Genomic DNA, 19,382 nt, shown 5'->3' with positions numbered 1-19,382 from the left:
TATTTTATCACCCTTTTTTCAGATTTCTAATCCTACACATAACACCCTTTCCAAAAACCTAAACATTTGTATCACTATTACAATCACTGTTATAATCTAGGGTGGCGAGGGCATTTGTGAACTTGTGTTGAGAACAGTAAGGACCTCCTCCTTAGTTACTGTATGTATCAATATTTCTCAACACTGTGATAACGTGTGAAATGATGTACAGRGCAACCGATTACTGTATTTGATGATAGAATATCTCCTTCTTTGGAAAGGCACCGAATACCCACAAGACAATTCTAAGAGCACATTTATTTCAGAGAAAGAAAGAGGAACTACTTGCTGCTTAGTTTGGCACTTGCTTCCAGGAAGTTAAAGCAAGTGAGACACAACAACACATTAAGACACTTCAGAGGGGTATACTACGAAGCAGAATCTAGCCAGCTAACTTTGATAAATAACTATTGATTTTCTGGTTAATTAAGAAAGCTAAACTTAGACATGTGTTTTTGGTTGTTGAGCCAATAAGACCATACCCATGTCAAGCTCATCTTTAAAAAAAAAAATACAAAAAAAAAAATATTTASGCAAGTTATCTGACTAACTCTTTGATCCTAGTTCTGCCGGTCTCTAGATGACAGATAGTTACAATGTGTCACGTTTACTCCCGCTCCACCGCTCCGTTATGGCAACCCATCATTACGWACACCTGGCAACCATCATTACGCACACCTGTGCCCCATCATTACGCACACCTGGACTTCATCACTACCCTGATTACTCCCCCTTTATTTAGCCCTCAGTTGTTATCAGTCCTTAGGTGTTATTATTTTCTCTCACGTTCAGTATGCGGCGCATGTTTGTTCCTTTGTTTGGTCCTCCCGGCGTGTACGTTACACAATTTAAGCATTTATGCCAGACTTCTTTATTGTATTGTGTTATATATTTGGAAAAGAGGATTGAAACGGCAAACAAACTGCAATGTACTGTTACATCCTCTTTGACTTTAATCAACCAATCATAACATTTATTTGACAAAGCCCTTTTAACATCAGCAGTTGTCACAAAGTGCTTTATATTAACCCGGCTAGACACCAAAGACCAATAAAAGCAGAAGTGAAGAACACAGTGGCCAGAAAAAAAAACTCAGTAGAGGGAAGAAACATAGAAGGAGACCCGGGTCAGACGTGTGGTCCATCCTCTTCTGTGGACTGAGTAGAGATTAAGAGTATGCCAGATTGTTTTAACCTAAACAACAAGGTCATAGTACAACATAGTATAATTGATAATCCACAGAAAGTGACGCTTTTGTGAAAAGTCAAATGGTGTTTTCTGAAATGCAAACAACAACCGTGTCTGACTGACTAGAAGGGTGTTTCTGAGTACGCGACCAGGTGGAGTCTGGTGAGGGTGAAGTGAACAGGGTTGCTGAGAAGTATCTGATCTGAGCTCAGTGACCCAGGGTTAATTGTCTGTGTGACTGATACAGACATGCCAGGTTTGTCATTAGAAGGGCACTGTATGACTGCTGCTCGTGAGGGATAGGGGTGAGGGGCCTTACAGAAATAATGGAATCAAATAGAATGAATAGAACAAGTTTCATTTGAATACAAAGGTAAACAGTAGTTGTACAAAGAGGTTAAAGCCGGGGACAGAATGGCACAGGAACTATGTCTTTATTTTGTGCTGTTTATGGAACTGAAGTTAAAAAAAAAACATAATAAGGACTTGTTGCATCCCAAATAATTTTCTGGGTAAAAGTAGTGCATAATGTAGGGAATTAGGTCCCATTTGTGATGCAGACCCTGACTTTATCACAGGCCAGACTCTAGTGGAATATGACACCCAATGCCGTAATTGAAATGGTGAAATTATGGCACTGGGTGTCATTTTATTTCAATGTCAATGTCCTACCGTCCACTAAGGGCAATGCGAACCCCTATTACCATCTAGTAGGCTTGCGATGAGCTACGAAGTTGCGGATGGGGTTGAGGATGGACTTAAACCAAAGTCTCAAAATGAATTAATAAAATTAACCGTCAATGTAAGTTTTGGTTTCACTTTTGCGCTGTTTGACTGTCAGCTAACGTAGGGGAGACCGGGGAAGGTTGTAGCACTTTGAGCATTTGAAAAAGTTCTCAGAGATTGATGGAGCTACTACAGTACATTCAAAATGTGATAGGAACAGCTTCCATCTGTCTGCTACATTTGGTATTAACTCTCTAAATCAAACAGACAAGGTGTGACTTTGTGTGAAATGTTACAATTTACCCCACCTCCTCGGGGTAACACACCTAACAGGGCTTGTAGTGAAACGTAACAGTTTGAAAAAAATTATTAAATCATAACATTGCCATGTTTCAAATTTTGTGCGGCAGAAATAATAAAATAATAATACAAATCATAAACGGTTTATTTTTACGTTCCATTAGCTGTCCCTTCTCAACTAAACAACATCTGACAYCTAATCAACAACATCTGGAKTAAACATTTGAAWTCCTCATGTATCACATGTCATTTTATGTAACGTTAATGTGATAACGTGACAACATGCGAAGCAACATGTTGCAGCATGAAACTACACATGTGACATGTGAGAACATGATCTCATGTTAAATAAATGTGGGGATGCAACATTTCAACATGTGATACCATGTGATACCATGAAACTACACTATTTGTGAAATGTCACATGTGAAATCATGTGCAAATGTGGTTTTGGAACACTTCACATGAGATACTGAGGGGATTTGAGTATCGGACACAGGTTGCCCCGGTGGGAGGAGTTTGCCCTGGGTGAATAATGATTGCATTCGTTTTGGAAATGTGAAGTGTTCTAAAAACACATCAATTGACATGTGAAATGTCACATGGGAAGTTTTCAAAAACCACATGTTTCTTTCCATGTTTGTGTGTGATTGGTGTGTGTGTGTGTGTGTGTGTGTGTGTGTGTGTGTGTGTGTGTGTGTGTGTGAGTGTGTGTGAGTCACAGTGTGTGTGTGGGTGTGTGTGTGTGTGTGTGTGTGTGTGTGTGTGTGTGTGTGTGTGTGTGTGTGTGTGTGTGTGAGTGAATGCTGGACATGCTCACTGAATCAGAGTCACAGTTGTAACCTTGGTATGGTAGTCCTGGGGTACAGGCTTGGAGGGCCCATAATTTGCATTCCCTTAGGCTTGTTCCAACTAACCCTGACCCTTGCAGCCATTAGTTATCTTCAAGTTTGGCTAAGTTCAAACTTTAGCATGGCTAACTTACATCAAATGTATCTACACACACTGGTTATAAACCTGATATAAGTTTAGTGATTCAAACAACAAAGCAGGTGATGCCATCACCCACATACATTTGGTAATGGCATTTGATTTTTTTACCTCAAAATCATATTTCGGTCAATAAAATCTGCAAAGTTTATCACAGGGTCTTGTTTCTTCACATGAGGATTGAGGACTTAACTGACCATGTGCACAGTGAGTCACATGATTCTAGCTTGTTCCTGATTAGAGATATTGAGTGTTACAACTATCCTGTGTTACAACCATCCCCGGTCTCCCCTATGCCAAAATATTCTGTAAATAAAACAGCCACACAGTCCATAGTCTATAGACAGCACCACAGCCTGTCCCACACACCATCATTAAAATGGCTAGGGATGGCATATCTCTGTTGCGCCATTTATGGTGGTGTTTTCTTTGGAGCTTGTGTTGCTTTATCATTATCCTCAATTGTCACTGCTCTTTCTGTGATGTGTCGCAGTAATGATATTCGATTGTAGATTTTGGCCTTTGAGTCAGCTTAAAAACCTCATCAGTGGTCTATGTGAGTAACATACACTTAACAGAGTCAAGTCGTCTCCCTGCTAGGGACTAGACAGGAGTTCTTCTACAGATATTGAGCCTCTCCCTTCACGCCACAGTGAGCCTGGATAAGCTGCTCTAGCAGCCCAGCACAGCTCCAGACTCCGTGCCATTTGGGACACAGGARCCAGACTCAGGCGTTTCCCTGTCTGTCTGTGTGCTAGCTAAGGACTGGTGTATTATACAATGGATTTACTCTGCTACTGAAGTGCAGTCCTGGCACGCCAAAGGGACATAAAGGACATCAATGGTTTGCGTCCCAAATGGCACCCTATTCCCTATTTAATGCACTACTTTTGACCAGGGACCATAGGGTTCTGGTCAAAAGTAGTGTACTATATAGAGAATAGGGTGCCATTTGGGACGAATCTAATTACTGTACTGACATGACACTGCCTGAACCAACTAAGAGACTTCACTGATCAATCTTCACACTGTTCAGTAGCACGTCACTGGAAATCCCCATCACCCATAAAAGGCCTGGGCTAGAAGCTCACTCTTGTGTAACAGCAAGACAATTATACGATGACAGAAAAGGAATAAGTTATTTTAGATAAATTGTGTGAAAGTGATATTCATAATTTATGCATACTATACACACTAAGCTACTTATACTACCCTCAGTGCAGCATTTCATTCCATACTATAGCCCTATGAGCACAATATGTGAAATGATGTTGAAAATGTTGAAAAGACACCTTTTTTTGTTGAAAATGTTGAAAAGATACCCTTTTGGTTGAAAATGTGTATTTTTGGTTGAAAKGTTTTTTTTCAATGTTTTGTGCTCACTGGGAGCGTACTGATCACACTATTGATTAAGTGTCATTTTTTGACCACATGGTAAACAGCCACATGAAAAAAGGAAGCAGACCGAACACATTTGGCATGAGTCTTGACGTACACCATAACTTCTTGGAAATAGAACTACAGAATTCACTGAACACTGAATAGGAGACTAGGCGAGAACAACTTAAGTTGTATAAATAAGCTTACATACAAGTGTTAATTTTTGGGGATTCTTACCATCTCTTTGTATTTTAACCTCTATCCCACAATGTATTCTTAGAATGCTTATTTAGAAACGCACGCATAGACACAGACAAACACACACAGAGACACAGACACACACACACACACACACACAGTATCTGATGGGGATTTCTCAACGCCACTACAGTCACAACTCTCTGCCACTTTTTTTTCACGCTTCTCTTCCAAAATGTCTGTGGCTGATAGAAGGACATTACAGTGAAGACCATACCACAATCATAAAGAACAGAGGCTACGTCCAAAATGCCACCATAATACAAAGTTCAATACTATTGACTGGGTCCCATAGGGTAGTGTGCACTATATATAGCGAATAGGGTGCCATTTGGAACATATTGAAGCCAGAGAAAGCAAACAAGGGCGAGAGGAACGGATGTGTGGTTACAGCGGATGGTGGGAGGAACATCAGAGTCACTTAGTGAAGAATATACTGTAAGGGAAGTGAGTGGTAATGATGTCATTTTTTCCGAGAATTATGATATTTGCGTGTGTGTGCACGTTCATGAGAGAGAGAGAGAGAGAGAGAGAGAGAGAGAGAGAGAGAGAGAGTGAGTGTGAGTGAGACTTTTTGTATCTGAGCCATTTTTCTCTGAACTCTGACAGATATAGCAGTCAGTCCACATAATGCGGGCCCAAGATGGTCTAGATCAAGAAGGTTAATTACTGAGACCCACCTGCTGACCCTTACCCATGTTCGTCTGCTCCAGGGGACCTGTCCTCCTGCGCTCCCCGGGAAACATGCTCCTCTTCTGGATGTCTTGTGGATCACTTCTCCCTCTCCTGGTCCTTTGCTATAATGGACAAGAACGCTGCACAATCCAGGACAACAAACAATATCACGGTAGGGGTCTAAGTCTAAGAATCTTTTTAGCAGATATCGATGACAACAAAATGTATAATTTAGACATGAAATGTTTAGTTGTGGACATTATAGAAAGTCTTATTAAGATACAGACACCAGCACAACACTGCCACCCACTTGGAAATACATTTTTTTTCCAGAAGTGACTGTAGATCATATTTTCTACTCTATAGAGAGAACTGTACACTACATCATACAGCACAAACGTGTTCTAATTATATTGTCTATATCCTTCTTCCCACTCCCTCTCTCCATAGTGTCCCCTGTGCTTGAGTCCCTGCGGTGCTACAATGACTACACCTCCTACGTCCGCTGTAGCTGGGAGGAGAGTCCACACCCGTCCTCACAACCGTTAGCCCTATACTACTGGGACAGCCCTGAGAACCGGTAAGGATAGAGCTGATGGGGTGATGAGAGGGAGGGAGGGAGGGAGGGAGGGAGGGAGGTGGACACCGAAAAACAATGTACTCAATGAACTCATGTCTCCCTCTTTCTCCGACCCTCTAGTGAGTCCTTGTGTACACCCTATGGTCAGCCAGCACCGAATCCCAACAACATCAAGCTCACTGCCCAGTGTCAGTACAACACTCATGACTTTGGCATCAATACCAACCATGTCTTCTTCTTCAATACCTCCTGTCCCCCTGCCCTGCTTTTGTCTAAGAATGGTGAGTTTAAACATTGCAGGACCCCTGTCATAAGTCATTGGTTCTCAATTACTTTACGTTTACATGTTTCATTTGAGTTACAAGTTAGCTAGCATATCACCAAATTCAGTCAAAKTATATAGGGTCCTYTATCTGTATTTGACTATTCATGTATGTGTTGATTTGTTTTTGACAGTGTGTGCATGTGTGTATTACAGTGAGGGTGCGTGCACCAGTCCACCTATCACAGCAGCTTGTAGAGAGAGGGGGCCGTTTGCTCAGCTGGGAAAGCCCCTACCCCCCATCATCCCTCTTGACCRCCACTCTCAACTACCAGGTCAACTACAGGAGGTCTAACCAGGATGACTGGACAGTATGTACTGGAGTAACAAACAATTAGCTTGAGTGCCATATCTTGTTTGTGCTATATATTGCCAACTCCRTGTTACTCATTGTCAAGGACAGCAGCCAAAAAGCTCAAACAAATCTGGGACCAGGTTACYTACAATGTGCTCTTAAAGACCTATTCATCTAAGACMTGTGCTTCTGAATCTTCATAAATGCAGTYTACACTCTTAGAAKAATGGGTTCCAAAAGGGMTCTTCGATTGTCCCCATAGGAGAACCCTTTTTGGTTCCAGTTAGAACTCTTTTGGGTTCCATGTAGAACCCTCCAGGGGAAAGGGTTCTACGTGGAACCCAATAGGGTTCTACCTGGAACCAAAAAAGTGTTCTTCAAAGGGTTCTCCTTGGGAACAGCCAAATAACCTGTTCAGGTTCTAGACACCACCTTTTTTTCTAAGAGTGTTAATAAACATATTGCTTATGTTTTCTGACTAGGTTTTTCATCARGGCATGAGATATCCCCCGCAAAACCCGCACAAGCTTAGGGTAGTTTTGCTCGGTGACAAAATGACGAATCACTTCTTTAAAATGATTCATCACTACCCCTTTGCTTCCTGCCCAGTGGTATCACCAGAGTTTCATAACATTTGGGGGCTCAGTCCTGAAGACCAGGGGCTGAGGGGTTTGTGTGTGAGAGAAAAAAGGGCATTTTCTAAAAATCAATTCCTGTAATTTCCTGTAAATCATTTTACATGACTGGAGACATTACAGTAATATTTTTTTATACCACACAAATGTCAAGCTGCTAAAACAAACAACCCATGTCTTAAATGCAACAAGAGGATAGGCCAATGAAAAGAGTGGATACTCAGATCTTAGGTCTACAATATGAGGAGGAAATTATAGTCCACCAACTTTCCAGTGTTTACTCACCAATTTAAACAGAATTGTTCCGCATGTGTATTTTTGAATATTGTGAAATACCTTCTAGCTGCTGCCTGCTGTTCATTGACAGCCACAACTCAACAATCAGCTGTTTTATATTTGCCGTAATCGCTCACAATGTGACAAAACACAATCTACAGCAAATATTTTAAATAATTATATAAATATTTCATGTATTTTTATAGAGACAGGAGTAATTATATAATTTGTCAAAATTAATTCAATTTATCTGCAGCACTTCCAGCACCCCTTCCTGCAGCGCTATGGTTTCTTCCATGTGCTATGCTCCCCCCAAGGCCAAATAATCAACACTTCTTATTATTCATTAAATGGATTGTGGTCAGTAAACCCATATGAGGTTATTGTATAGGTAGGCCTACTGTTACAATAATATTTTAAATAATCAAGCAGCAAACAGCCTAGCCTAAAATTACAAGAGAATAAATTCAGTAAATCAATGAAGCCAATAGTGGTTTCAGCTATATTGTTATTAAAACGATGTAGGCCTTTTGACTTTTTTAAACAATAACAAAAAAAACATGTCAAATGACTTGAATAGTCTATGGGAAAGTGTACAATGTGTATTCACATCAGTAGGCTAAGGGACTGAAATGCATCAGAAAAGTATTGGAAAGTTCAGGAAAACATCAGGGAAGCTCATCAGGTAGGCTATATAGGCCTAATGTGTGTGTGTGTGTGTGTGTGTGTAGAGAACATCTGCATTGCTTTTAACTGTTAGACTAATGATCATGAGCACTCAACTCAGCTAACATTACCTAGCATAATTGTAACCTAATATCCAAACAGAGATTCAGTGAAAACAAAAATCGGACATTGATTGATTTATCAAGATGAGTTCCCAAGTTGTCCCCATCAAAACGGTGCTGGAATGATCACTTGACCACACATGACCACACAGGAAATTGCTTTACATTTATTATAACCAGTGCTATTGTTTTAGGTAGCCTACCAGAGCACTATCAATTATTAAGCCATTTCTGAATGAAAGTTGGTACCAACATGAAACCTTTCATTCAGAAAATCCTAAAACACCAAATTAGGCCTACCTTATTATAAATTAGGCCATCATCACTGTCAATCGTGAATGATAATTCTTCACGTTTTACAGGTTAAACGTCCATGCTGCATGCATGCCAACAGTTCGATCCAAAACAGGTTGATGGGAATATGCATTTTGATCTTCTTGACTATGTAAGTAAGGGTAGCTAACCGGCTGAACTAATCACATTTTAGAGCAGATAGAGTTAAACACAGCAACCGCACGAGAAAAAAAATGCTGCATTTCAAAATTGTCATATGAAACTACATTGTGTTTTTGGTTTAACCGTAGCCTGCCTTTATCATTTGATTATAGTTGGTTTGTTATGTAGAATATGAATGAATCATTAAGTGATCTTGCGAGACATTGCACCATTCTGAGAAATGGCTGCAGGAATGTCCACCACTGCAGAAATGTCCACCAGRACTTGTCAGAAAATGTCATGTTAATATCTCTACCATAAGCCGCCTCCAACYTCYTTTTAGAGAATTTGGCAGTACGTCCAACCAGCCTCACAACCGKAGACAARGTGTAACKACMRCAGCCRAGGACRTCCACATCCTGCTTCTTCACCTGCGGGATTGTCTGAGACCAGCCACCCAGACAGCTGATGAAGTATTTATGTCTATAATAAAGCCCTTTTGTGGGGAAAAAGACATTCTGGTTGGCTGGGCCTGGCWCCCCAGTGGGTGGGCCTGGCTCCAAAGGGGGTATGCCTATGCCCACCCATGTCTGCGCCCCTGGCCAGTCATGTGAAATCCATAGATTAGGGCCTAATTAATTTATTATAATTGACTGATTTCCTTATAACTGTAACTCAGTCAAATTTTTGAAACTGTTGCATGTTGCGTTTATAGTATAAATTCATGAGTGAATCATTAAGTGGCGCATTCAGTTGACTACCATTTTTTTCACACCATTGCAACAGCGCAAAAGATTCGGGACTGACCCAAAATCCTGGTGACGTCCATGTTCTAGCTCGTCACGATCCTTACCAAGGATTACCACGCCACTATCTAAGACTGAGAGGATATCGCACGGCAATAGTATAGCAAATAAAACCACCGGTGGGAGTCATATAAAGATCAGGGCTCTGTCTCAATAGTCTGAAGTGGTTTCCACRCTTTCATATGCACTGATTCAAGCCACAGGATAGGTGGAAGCAGTTTGAAAGAGTCTTTCAGGAAGTCTACTTTCACCTGTCCAGACCAGGTGCTTCACACTAGTGCAGAGGAAGGGAAGGAAACAAAGAAAGGAACCCACTGGGGACACACTGGTTGAATCAACGCTGTTTCCATGTTGTTTCAATGATGTTTATGTTCAATTATGTTGAGCCAARGTGGAATAGATGTTGAATTGATGTCTGTGCCCAATGGAGAGCCACTTTAGTCAATTGAGATGCACACATAACGTYCGTGCCAAATGGCATCCTATTGCCTTTATAGGACACAACTTTAGACSACAGCCTTGTGGGGCACTATGCCATTTGGGACTCAATATTCTTTGTCTGTTTCTCTCTGTGCAGGCAGTGGAGGTTCAGGACACCCAGCTGAGTGTGAAGGCTGAGGCTCAGGTGCCCGGCTTCCAGTATGAAGCCCAGGTGAGGGCAAGGGGGAAGACGGGACTGTGGAGCGAGTGGAGCCCCCTAGTGACCTGGTGGACTGAGGAGGGTGAGTGGAAACCCTACATATACATAAACATACTCCATCCTCTGTCCTCCATAATGTAATGTCATACAATGAAATGTAATTAGTTTGATAGCATTGTAACGAGTTTGTAATGAAATTGTAAGGACCGACTTGCGATGGCATGTGATTTACTTAGAGGTGTCAGAGAGTTGTGATCGCGTCATGTTAGCATTGCTCAGTCGTGCATCAATTTTTACTTTCCTTTTGTTCACTCCCGTCCTCCCTAATTCCCCCTCTCTCTCTCTCCCTCTCTTTCTGTTTCTCTCTTCCTCCTGTCCTCCTGCTCCCTCCCTCCCTCACCTCCCTTCCCTCCCTCACTCAGACCCTGTGCCAGGCCCCTCCAATTCGCAGTGTGTGTTGGATAATGAGACTGCGGTGACATGCAGCTGGGAGGTGAAGAGAGACCTGGCTCAGTTCCTTACCTTCCATCTGTCCTACAAACACAACCACGCTGCACCGTGAGTTAAGATCTGTGTGTATGCCTTTGTGTGTGTGTGCGCTCATGTGCGCGTGCCCATGGATGAGACAGAACAGTTGACTACACTTCAGTGTCATAGATGACTACTCTCTTTCACAGCATTGTCCTCCCTCTTCTCCACCCATCCATCCATTTCTCTCTTCCTTTCGACCATCTCTACAGAGCCCAGAAATGCTGTGATAACACCATGGTCAGCGTTCCATCCAGGGCTCCAATGCTCAAATACAGCTGCTCCTTCCATGTCCAAGACRTAGAGCAGCTAGAGGTGGAGCTCGTACCCACACGCAACAGCAAAAAGTTTAAAACGCACAAAAACAGTGAGTCATTTTCACACCGAGACAGGGGTGATATTTGGGGGAGTATAAAATCTCATAGCTGAGACTCAATTTATGATGATATTTGTTTTGATGCAACCCATAAAATATACRGCCTCAGTGATTGTGTATCAGTGCTGCCACCTGGAGTTTATATTGTGGTATTACAGGCACAATTTTCTAGAAGGTTTTATATGATTTCAGCCAGTGGTTTAGAAATMAGTGCTCATGAGCCAAAACGGGTCCCGGGAAATTGTGCACAACTGTGTACGACGTCATCCATTTCGTACAATATGTTACGTCCTGCAAAAAATAAATACATTCGTAAATACTTAAGATCCCGTTCAATCTCTTTAAAGATTCTTAATGTCTGATTCTTGATGTCTCTCRCTACACAGTTCGTCCAAACCGTCCACTCAAAGTGCAGATAGAAGAGAGAGATGGGAACTGGATTCTAAAATGGAATCCGCCAAATTCTAAAGTTGATCTGACTTATCAGGTGCACTACTGGAGTAAGGAGACTCAGGTAGGAGAAGTATTTTATCTCATTATTTTTGTGCTATACTTTCACAGGAAGTGGGATGATCCAAAAGCAATGTCTTTTCATTTTCACTATTYCATTTGATCATCTCTAGTTCATCAGCTAAAGAACACTCATCAAGCGAGATTGGCTGTTGCTTTTTTAAGCATCTCAATGACTAGATKATTTGACAATGACTGATAATTTGACTGTGTCTCACTTGGTTCTGTCCAACCTTCTCTTTTTCAGGAGGATACTARGTTCRTCAATGTCTCCCAGGGGTCCCGCTCGCTCTCCATCCTGGGGGTGTCCCTGCGCCCCTCTGAGTGCTACCTGGTTAAGGTGAGAGCCCTGGTGGTCCCGGGAAAGGGTGATACTTTTGACGGACGCCCCTCAGAATGGACCGACCCAGTGGAGTGGACCACACAACCAGGTAATGGACCTAGATGGTATCTCCTGGTTGAAGCATGTTTTTAATAGTATTCTAATCTATTGTTGTATTCTATTCTAGCCTGAGAGAGTCTGTTTTTGCTATTATGCCAACTCCTTGTCACTCATTGTCATGTCAATTGCTGTATATTGCTTCACAATGACAGCAATGGAGTTGGCAAGAGCACAAACTTGAACCAAGCTAATTCAATTATTTTTTTCAAATAACTCTGAAAACATATTTTATCATCAGAGATAACCAGTCTGCACTGAAATAAGTACAAATGGGGGGATGTGAACCATATTTTATTATTTACAATTCATCTAGTCGTGCCAGCCATGCGAGTCAAAATAGCAGAGCTCTAAAAACTATAATATGATTATCTATTCATGAGATGCTGAATGAAAAAGCACCAAAGTTCATATCCCTTGAAGAATGTTTTCAAAAACAAATGTAAAGACTTTCATTAAGTATTAAAGAGCGGGGTTTTTTTGCTTCCATGTGTCAGTCTTATGTGAAGCCACGATATTTGCTTTCGTGTGAAAAATGAGAAAATAAAAAAATGAGAAAATAATATTGAAATGTGTTGAACACGCCGTTTGGAGGGTTCGGAGAGTGAAATAAAAAGAAATTAAGACTAGACTTGATGAAGGCAGCATACAGGAGCTGATCAAATGTGACTTTGTTCTCTTGAAGAAACCACCATCTCAATCAGATCACATGACAGACAGGAATATCCAGACACTACTAATCAATTACTCATCGATGATCATCAACTACATTTCTCACTCTCACATATGCATCTTTTGTCCCATGTCTCCTGGTAGCTTCCTGGTCCATCACCACCTTCCTCTACGTCTTCATCAGTATACTGGTGGCCATTGTCTTCATCGCTCTCTACGTTACCATACCAGCCTGTCACAGGTGATTACTCAGACTTCTCCAACTGTTTCTATTCTTTTTCTACCATTTTAATTCGCCCTTCAAATCAAACTTTATTTGTCACATGGGCCGAATTACAACAAGTGCCAACTTTACCGTGAAATGCTTACTTACAAGCCCTTAACCAACAGTGCAGTTCAAGAAAAAGAAAATATTTACCAAGTAGATGCCCTTGTGTTATTACTAGTGTTAAAGCCAGTGCTTKCATACAGGTGTGGTTCCTGAGTTAATTAAGCAATTAACATCCCATCATGCTTAGGGTCATGTATAGAAATGCTGGGCAGGCCATTATTTTGGCTACCATAGCTATGGGAACACAATAGGATGACAATGGCCCTATCCACAGGGCACGAGTGGTCACTGAATGGGTTGATGAGAATGAAAACCATATAAACCACATGCCATGGCCTTCTCAGTCACCAGATCCCAACCCAATTGAACACTTATGGGGGATTCTGGGGCGGCGCCTGAGACAGCGGTTTCCACCACCATCAACAAAACATCAAATGATGTAATTTCTCATGYAAGAATGGCATCGCATCCCTCCAATAGAATTCCAGAAACTTGTAGAATCTATGCCAAAGTTGTGTTGGTGTTTCRTTTATTTTGGCGGTTAGCTGTCATTCTATTCATTCATCCATTGATTCATTAGTTTTTGTTTTCTGTCTGTAGGAGGGTAGTCCTGTGGGAYGTGTCTGTCCCGTCTCCCCTCAAGAGCAAGGTACTGGGAGAGGTCATTAAGGTAAGCCTGAATACATCTGAATGGCTGAGTATTCATCCAGCATTATTCACAAAGCATCTCGCTGTGGACTACTCAGCTATTGAATATATGACAACTGCACTCAATAATAAAACAAATCATCTAGAATGTGCACAAAGATCATTTTTCATAACCACTATAAATTCCATTGTGTGTATCCAGGGCGGTGCACAGACCTTTTAGTGGGCAGGTGCTCAAAATGAGAAAAAAAAAAGGCAATTCATATCTCAAAATTCATAACATACTAACTGCCTCTGTAGCGAACATTTAAACACGCTTTAGCATTGGCCTATTTATTTCTGCAACAACACACTCACTTTCAAGATTGGAAACCAGCTAGTTACAGTGCCTCCAAAAGACATGATTGACATCGGGATTAGAGGGTGGGCTATCAGCTAATCATTCACGTTGATTGATGTAAATCTGCTAGTTTGTGAACTTGACAATGTCACGACGACTTGGGGGCAATCGGTTCAGAACAACAAGGACAGAAACTGTATACAAAAAATATACCGCCACCCAAAAGGGCGAGTGGGAGGGCAAAGGGGCAGGTGGGAGAGTAAAGGTAGACCCCTATCTGTGCACGTGCCTGCATGTATCCATCGTTCATCGTTCATCACTCACAGATAATGGTATGTCCTCTCTTTCCCAGAAGTCTTCTGATAGGTTGTTATTCCATGAGAGTGAGAGAAGTGAGAAGACCTACATCTGCAGGGTACAGACACAGGAGAGCAGGGAGGATAACAGTCTCTGCTCCAGCTGGTAAAACTAGCTCATATCTTTATACTTATTTAACCTACACTATCCAACACTTAAAAAAGATAACTCGTACACATGGTGACCTGGCTCAYCCCTAACCCTTACCTCACTGTGTTGTGTTGCAGCTCTTCAGATAGTCCATTGTGGTTGAACCCAGATGTAATGGCCAATGGACTGTTCCATTCCATTACCAAGGAGGGGTGGAAGAAGTGTGACCCAAACTCTTCCTCCCGCCACTTGCTGTCTGTGGACAGATCTGGCCCTCCTGCTCTAGACTCATCCGGCTTCAGCTTCAGTGGCCCTTACATCTTCTGTGGCGACAGTTCACCGGCGCCGAGTGAGTTTCTGAGTCTGGAGCCTCCCTGTGAGGAGTCCGACAACACTCTCTCTAACTCTGAACCTACTTCTCCGTCCTCCTCGGAGAGGTCTGCCCCATCCCTCTCGGAGTCGAGTGAGGACTACGTGGCGATGCCTCAGGCCTGTGGTGGCCTGTCCAGATCAACAGAGGGAGTGTCGGATGTTGTTATGAGCGCTGTAGTAGCGGACGACAGTAAGAACACTGGTAACAACAACGGCAACAACGACATCATGGCATGGCCCAAGTCAGAGCTCCTCCCATCCGGACCTAGCTCTATGTCCACCTGCTCACCACCCAGTGAGAATGAAGACCCTCCTCCAGCGTACACCCCTCCCACCACCACCACCACCCCCCTCACCTTGCCCCCAGTGGGCCCTACCCTACACACCTCTGGGTACTGCTTCCTCCCGGCCCTACAGGCACTTGGGGGCTGGGACCATGTGCAGTCTTCTGGACCACCTAAAGGGGGCAGTCAAGAGCAGCAGGCCTTTAGGAGGGAGATGAGGCAGGAGGAGCAGTGCAAGGAGGATCCCTATGTCAGACTGTCCCAGCTAGCCACTTAGCTAACTAGCTAACCCCATCTAATGCTGGACTACATGAGGGCCACTATACATCACTGTTCTCAATATTTGATCCATTCTAACACTAACACACCTGTCTCAACTAATCACAAGAGCTTGGTTATTAGTTGGACTAATTCATTCAGGTGTGTTCGTGTTGGAATGGACCACATGTGTAAAACTACTGATTTGTGGTCACTGAAGACTGGGTTGAGATTGAGAAACACTTCTATTTCTGGGAGGGAAAACTGTTGGAGCCTCATAGAGAAGCCTCCCTTGGTTACTCACAATGCCCAGCAGATGGCAGCACTGTACTTACTGTGTATCTGTTGAACTCAGAGGTGGCCTATTTATTTAACRAGGCAAGTCAGTTAAGAATAAATTGTATTTTTCAATGACAGCCTAGGAACAGTGGGGGGGTTAACTGCCTTGTTCAGGGGAAGAACAATAGATTTGCACCTTGTCAGCTCTGGGATTTGATCTTGCAACCTTTCGGTTACTAGTCCAATGCTCTAACCACTAGGCTACACTGTCGCCCCTATGGGTTCTACTGTACTGACTAACTACAAACACAGAAGCATACTGCGGTAAGCCATTCCTCTCTGGGTGGTAAGGTGACTGAGGTTCAGATTCCCAGGTTTCCTCCACATCACATGGATGGCACATGTGTAACAGGGTGGCACTTTATGCCTCTGTCAGTGCCAGTGGCTGTTCCTGTCGTTCTACAGCAGGGGTCGGCCCGCGGGCCGCAAAGTGCTGTGTTACAGAATGCGAACGGTGATGACGGTCTCCTGGTCAAATGCCATTCGTCACAAGCTTTGTAAACAACTGGTGTAGACTTACAGTGAAATGCTTAATTATGGGCCCTTCCTAACAATGCAGAGAGAAAAATATAGAAAAAGAGAATAACACAAGGAATAAATCCACAATGAGTAATGATAACTTGGTTATATACACAGGGTACCAGTACTGAGTAGATGTGTAGGGATACGAGGTGATTGAGGTTGATATGTACATATAGGTAAGGGGTAAAGTGACTAGGCAACAGGATAGATAATAAACAGTAGCAGCAGCGTATGTGATGAGTCAAAAGAGTTAGTGCAAAAAGGGTCAATGCAGATAGTCTGGGTATCTATTTGATTAACTATTTAGCAGTCTTATGGCTTGGCGGTAGAAGCTGTTCAGGGTCCTGTTGGTTCCAGACATGGTGTATCGGTACCGCTTGCCGTGTCGTAGCAGAGAACAGTCTGTGACTTGGGTGGATGGAGTATTTGACACATGTTTTCCTCTGACACCGCCTGGTACAGAGGTCCTGGACGGCAGGGGCATACGCACTACCCTCTGTAGCGCCTTGCAGTCGGATGCCAAGCAGTTGCCTTACCAAGCAGTGATGCAGCGAGTCAAGATGCCTTTAATGGTGCAGCTGTAGAACTTTTTGAGGATCTGAGGGCCCATGCTAAATATTATCAGCCTCCTGCGGGGGAAGAGGCATTGTCGTACCATCTTCACGAATGTGTTAGTGTGTGTGGATCATGTTTATTTGTTAGTGATGTGGAACTAAGGAACTTGAATCTTTCATCCTGCTCCACAACAGCCCCATCGATGTGGTAGGCYCGTGCTCGGCTCTCCGTTTCCTGTAGTCCACGATCAGCTCCTTTGTCTTGCTGATGTTGAGGGAGAGGTTGTTGTCCTGGCACCACACTGCCAGGTCACTGACCTCCTCTCTGTAGGTGGTCTCAGCAACCTTAATGATGGTGTTGGAGTTGTGGGCGGCCAAGCAGTCGTAGGTGAACAGGGAGTACAAGAGGGGACTAAGCACGCACCCCTGAGGGGCCCACGTGTTTTAAGGGTCTGTGTGGCAAGCTTTTTMCTTTCTTGGTTAAATGTGAGAACACATTTCAAAAATAGAGGGGAAAGATGTAACAGGGTGGAACTGTTAAGTTGGTGAATGTAGCCTCGTGCCTCTGTCAGTGCCAGGTGTGTGAGATTGTTGATTGTAATTAAGGGTGTGGCCTTCAGTATTTAACCTGGCTGTTCTTGTTGTTCTACAGATTGGCATTACCATGGTAAGGTTGGCATGCGCAGGGAGGATGGGAGTGGCGACACTGGGTTAGTCCAAATTCTGAAGCATATCCGGGGATCTTTTGTTTATGGCAAGAGTACCCGTATGCCAATTTGACCCGCTCTCCTTCACCTATGGCATGCCCTCCTGAGAGTATTGTGCAACATGTTCTGTGACCACGAGTAATTGATCTGATCTGTGTTATGCCATAGCTCAGGCATATATCGAATGTAATTGTGGATTTGTATGTCAACTAAAGTTTGTTTATGTCCTGTGATAGGGAATGAGCATGAGCTAGAGCTTCCAAGGAACATGTATGCCTGGAGATGAAGATGAAAATATTGTTTTGTTTGCTGTAAAATAAATGAATGTTGTTCGCTATACCTCTTATATTGTTCGTTATACCTATTATTCCCATGCTCCACTCCCTGATGTTAGAGAACCTGTATGTTTTAGATTAGTCCCGAGGACCTCCCCTCGCGTATATGAAAAATGTGGCGTACTATCGACCCCAGGAAGAGATACATGTAAATCCCCCTTGTTACACATCAGAGGTTTGAGTCGCAAATGCCTCCCTATTCACTATGTAGGGAAGTTTGGTGTTATGAAGTTATGAAAACTGGTTGTTTTGCAAATGTTGAACTTATAACATGGCTGCTCATACTGGAAAAGCTAAATCAAAGTCCAAATATACAGATTTGACGATATTCTTGCAGAAAAATGTAATATGAATGCAAATGTACCCGATTTGCCCAAATGTACCTGGGTGACTTCAAACTAAATGTCATGTAGAACGCTCATTACTTGAAGTTATCCGTCTGAAACTTTTCACATACACTGCTGCAATCTTGTGGACACCATCAGAATTACAACCAGAGTGATTGCCAGAACTGGGACCCTTCTCTTGCATTTCAAAGATGGTGCTAAAAAACAGCTGGTTGATTTTTTCTTTGTATTTTCTTCTACCAGATCTATTGTGTAAAATATTTTTTGATTTTTAATATTTTAATATTTTAATTATTATTTTATTATTTCTGCTGCACAAAATGTTAAACATGGCAATGTAGTTCCCATGTTCTCAATTAGGCTTTCAATATTTCGTTGCATGTCATGATTTATGCATTTTTTTAAAAACTGTTTCATTTCACCCCAAGCCCTGTTACAACTGACCTGGGAGGTGATTGTAAATTGTAACATTTTACTCCTTGTATTTGAGACAAAGTCACCACTTGTCTGTTTGATTTAGAGAGAAAATACCTATACCCATTTGTAGCAGACATATAGATGGAAGCCGTTCCTACCACAATTGGAATGTAGCAGCTCCAAAAATCTCTGAGAAAATGACAAAAATGCTAAAAGTGTTACAACCATCCCCAGTCTCCCCTACGTTATGAACGCTTTGCCAGCACAGAGTAAATGTGTTACGCTCGTTGAAAGATGGATTGGACCAAGGTGCAGCGTGGTAAGCATACATCTTTCTTTATTTAGATGAACACCAAAAAAACACCAGAAGATAAACGAACGTAACGTTCTGCAGGCTACACAGTAACTGTACAAAAACAAGATCCCACAAACTAAGGTGGAAAACAGGCTGCCTAAGTATGATCCCCAATCAGAGACAATGATAGACAGCTGCCTCTGATTGGGAACCCTACCCGGCCAACAAAGAAATAGAACACATAGATTGCCCACCCAAATCACACCCCGACCTAACCAAAAAGAGAAATAAAAAGGCTCTCTAAGGTCAGGGCGTGACAGTACCCCCC

At 42.5% G+C, this 19,382-nt stretch overlaps 1 protein-coding gene across 2 annotated transcripts; it reads left to right on the top strand.

The window, feature by feature from the left end:
- The first annotated feature begins 5,171 nt into the window (after positions 1-5,171).
- LOC111981585 (interleukin-3 receptor class 2 subunit beta) lies at positions 5,172-17,999 on the top strand. 2 transcript variants are annotated; one of them, XM_070449198.1, is made up of 13 exons: positions 5,172-5,728; positions 6,007-6,136; positions 6,257-6,417; positions 6,615-6,769; positions 10,271-10,415; positions 10,756-10,891; positions 11,074-11,228; positions 11,624-11,751; positions 11,995-12,178; positions 13,003-13,099; positions 13,790-13,859; positions 14,533-14,639; positions 14,762-17,999. In XM_070449198.1, exons 1-13 carry the CDS (start codon positions 5,578-5,580, stop codon positions 15,555-15,557), a joined length of 2,415 nt encoding a protein of 804 aa, XP_070305299.1. In that variant the 5' UTR covers positions 5,172-5,577; the 3' UTR covers positions 15,558-17,999. The 2 variants fall into 2 exon arrangements, with proteins under 2 accessions (XP_070305299.1, XP_023868695.1); XM_024012927.2 differs by having other exon boundaries at positions 14,530-14,639.
- The last annotated feature ends 1,383 nt before the right edge of the window (positions 18,000-19,382 follow it).

This window comes from Salvelinus sp. IW2-2015, linkage group LG20, assembly GCF_002910315.2.
Source record: "Salvelinus sp. IW2-2015 linkage group LG20, ASM291031v2, whole genome shotgun sequence".
In the NCBI taxonomy this organism is placed as follows: Eukaryota; Metazoa; Chordata; class Actinopteri; order Salmoniformes; family Salmonidae; genus Salvelinus; species Salvelinus sp. IW2-2015.
Note: the sequence above shows the minus strand (reverse complement) of the source record. Positions and strands in the feature narration are given on the sequence as shown.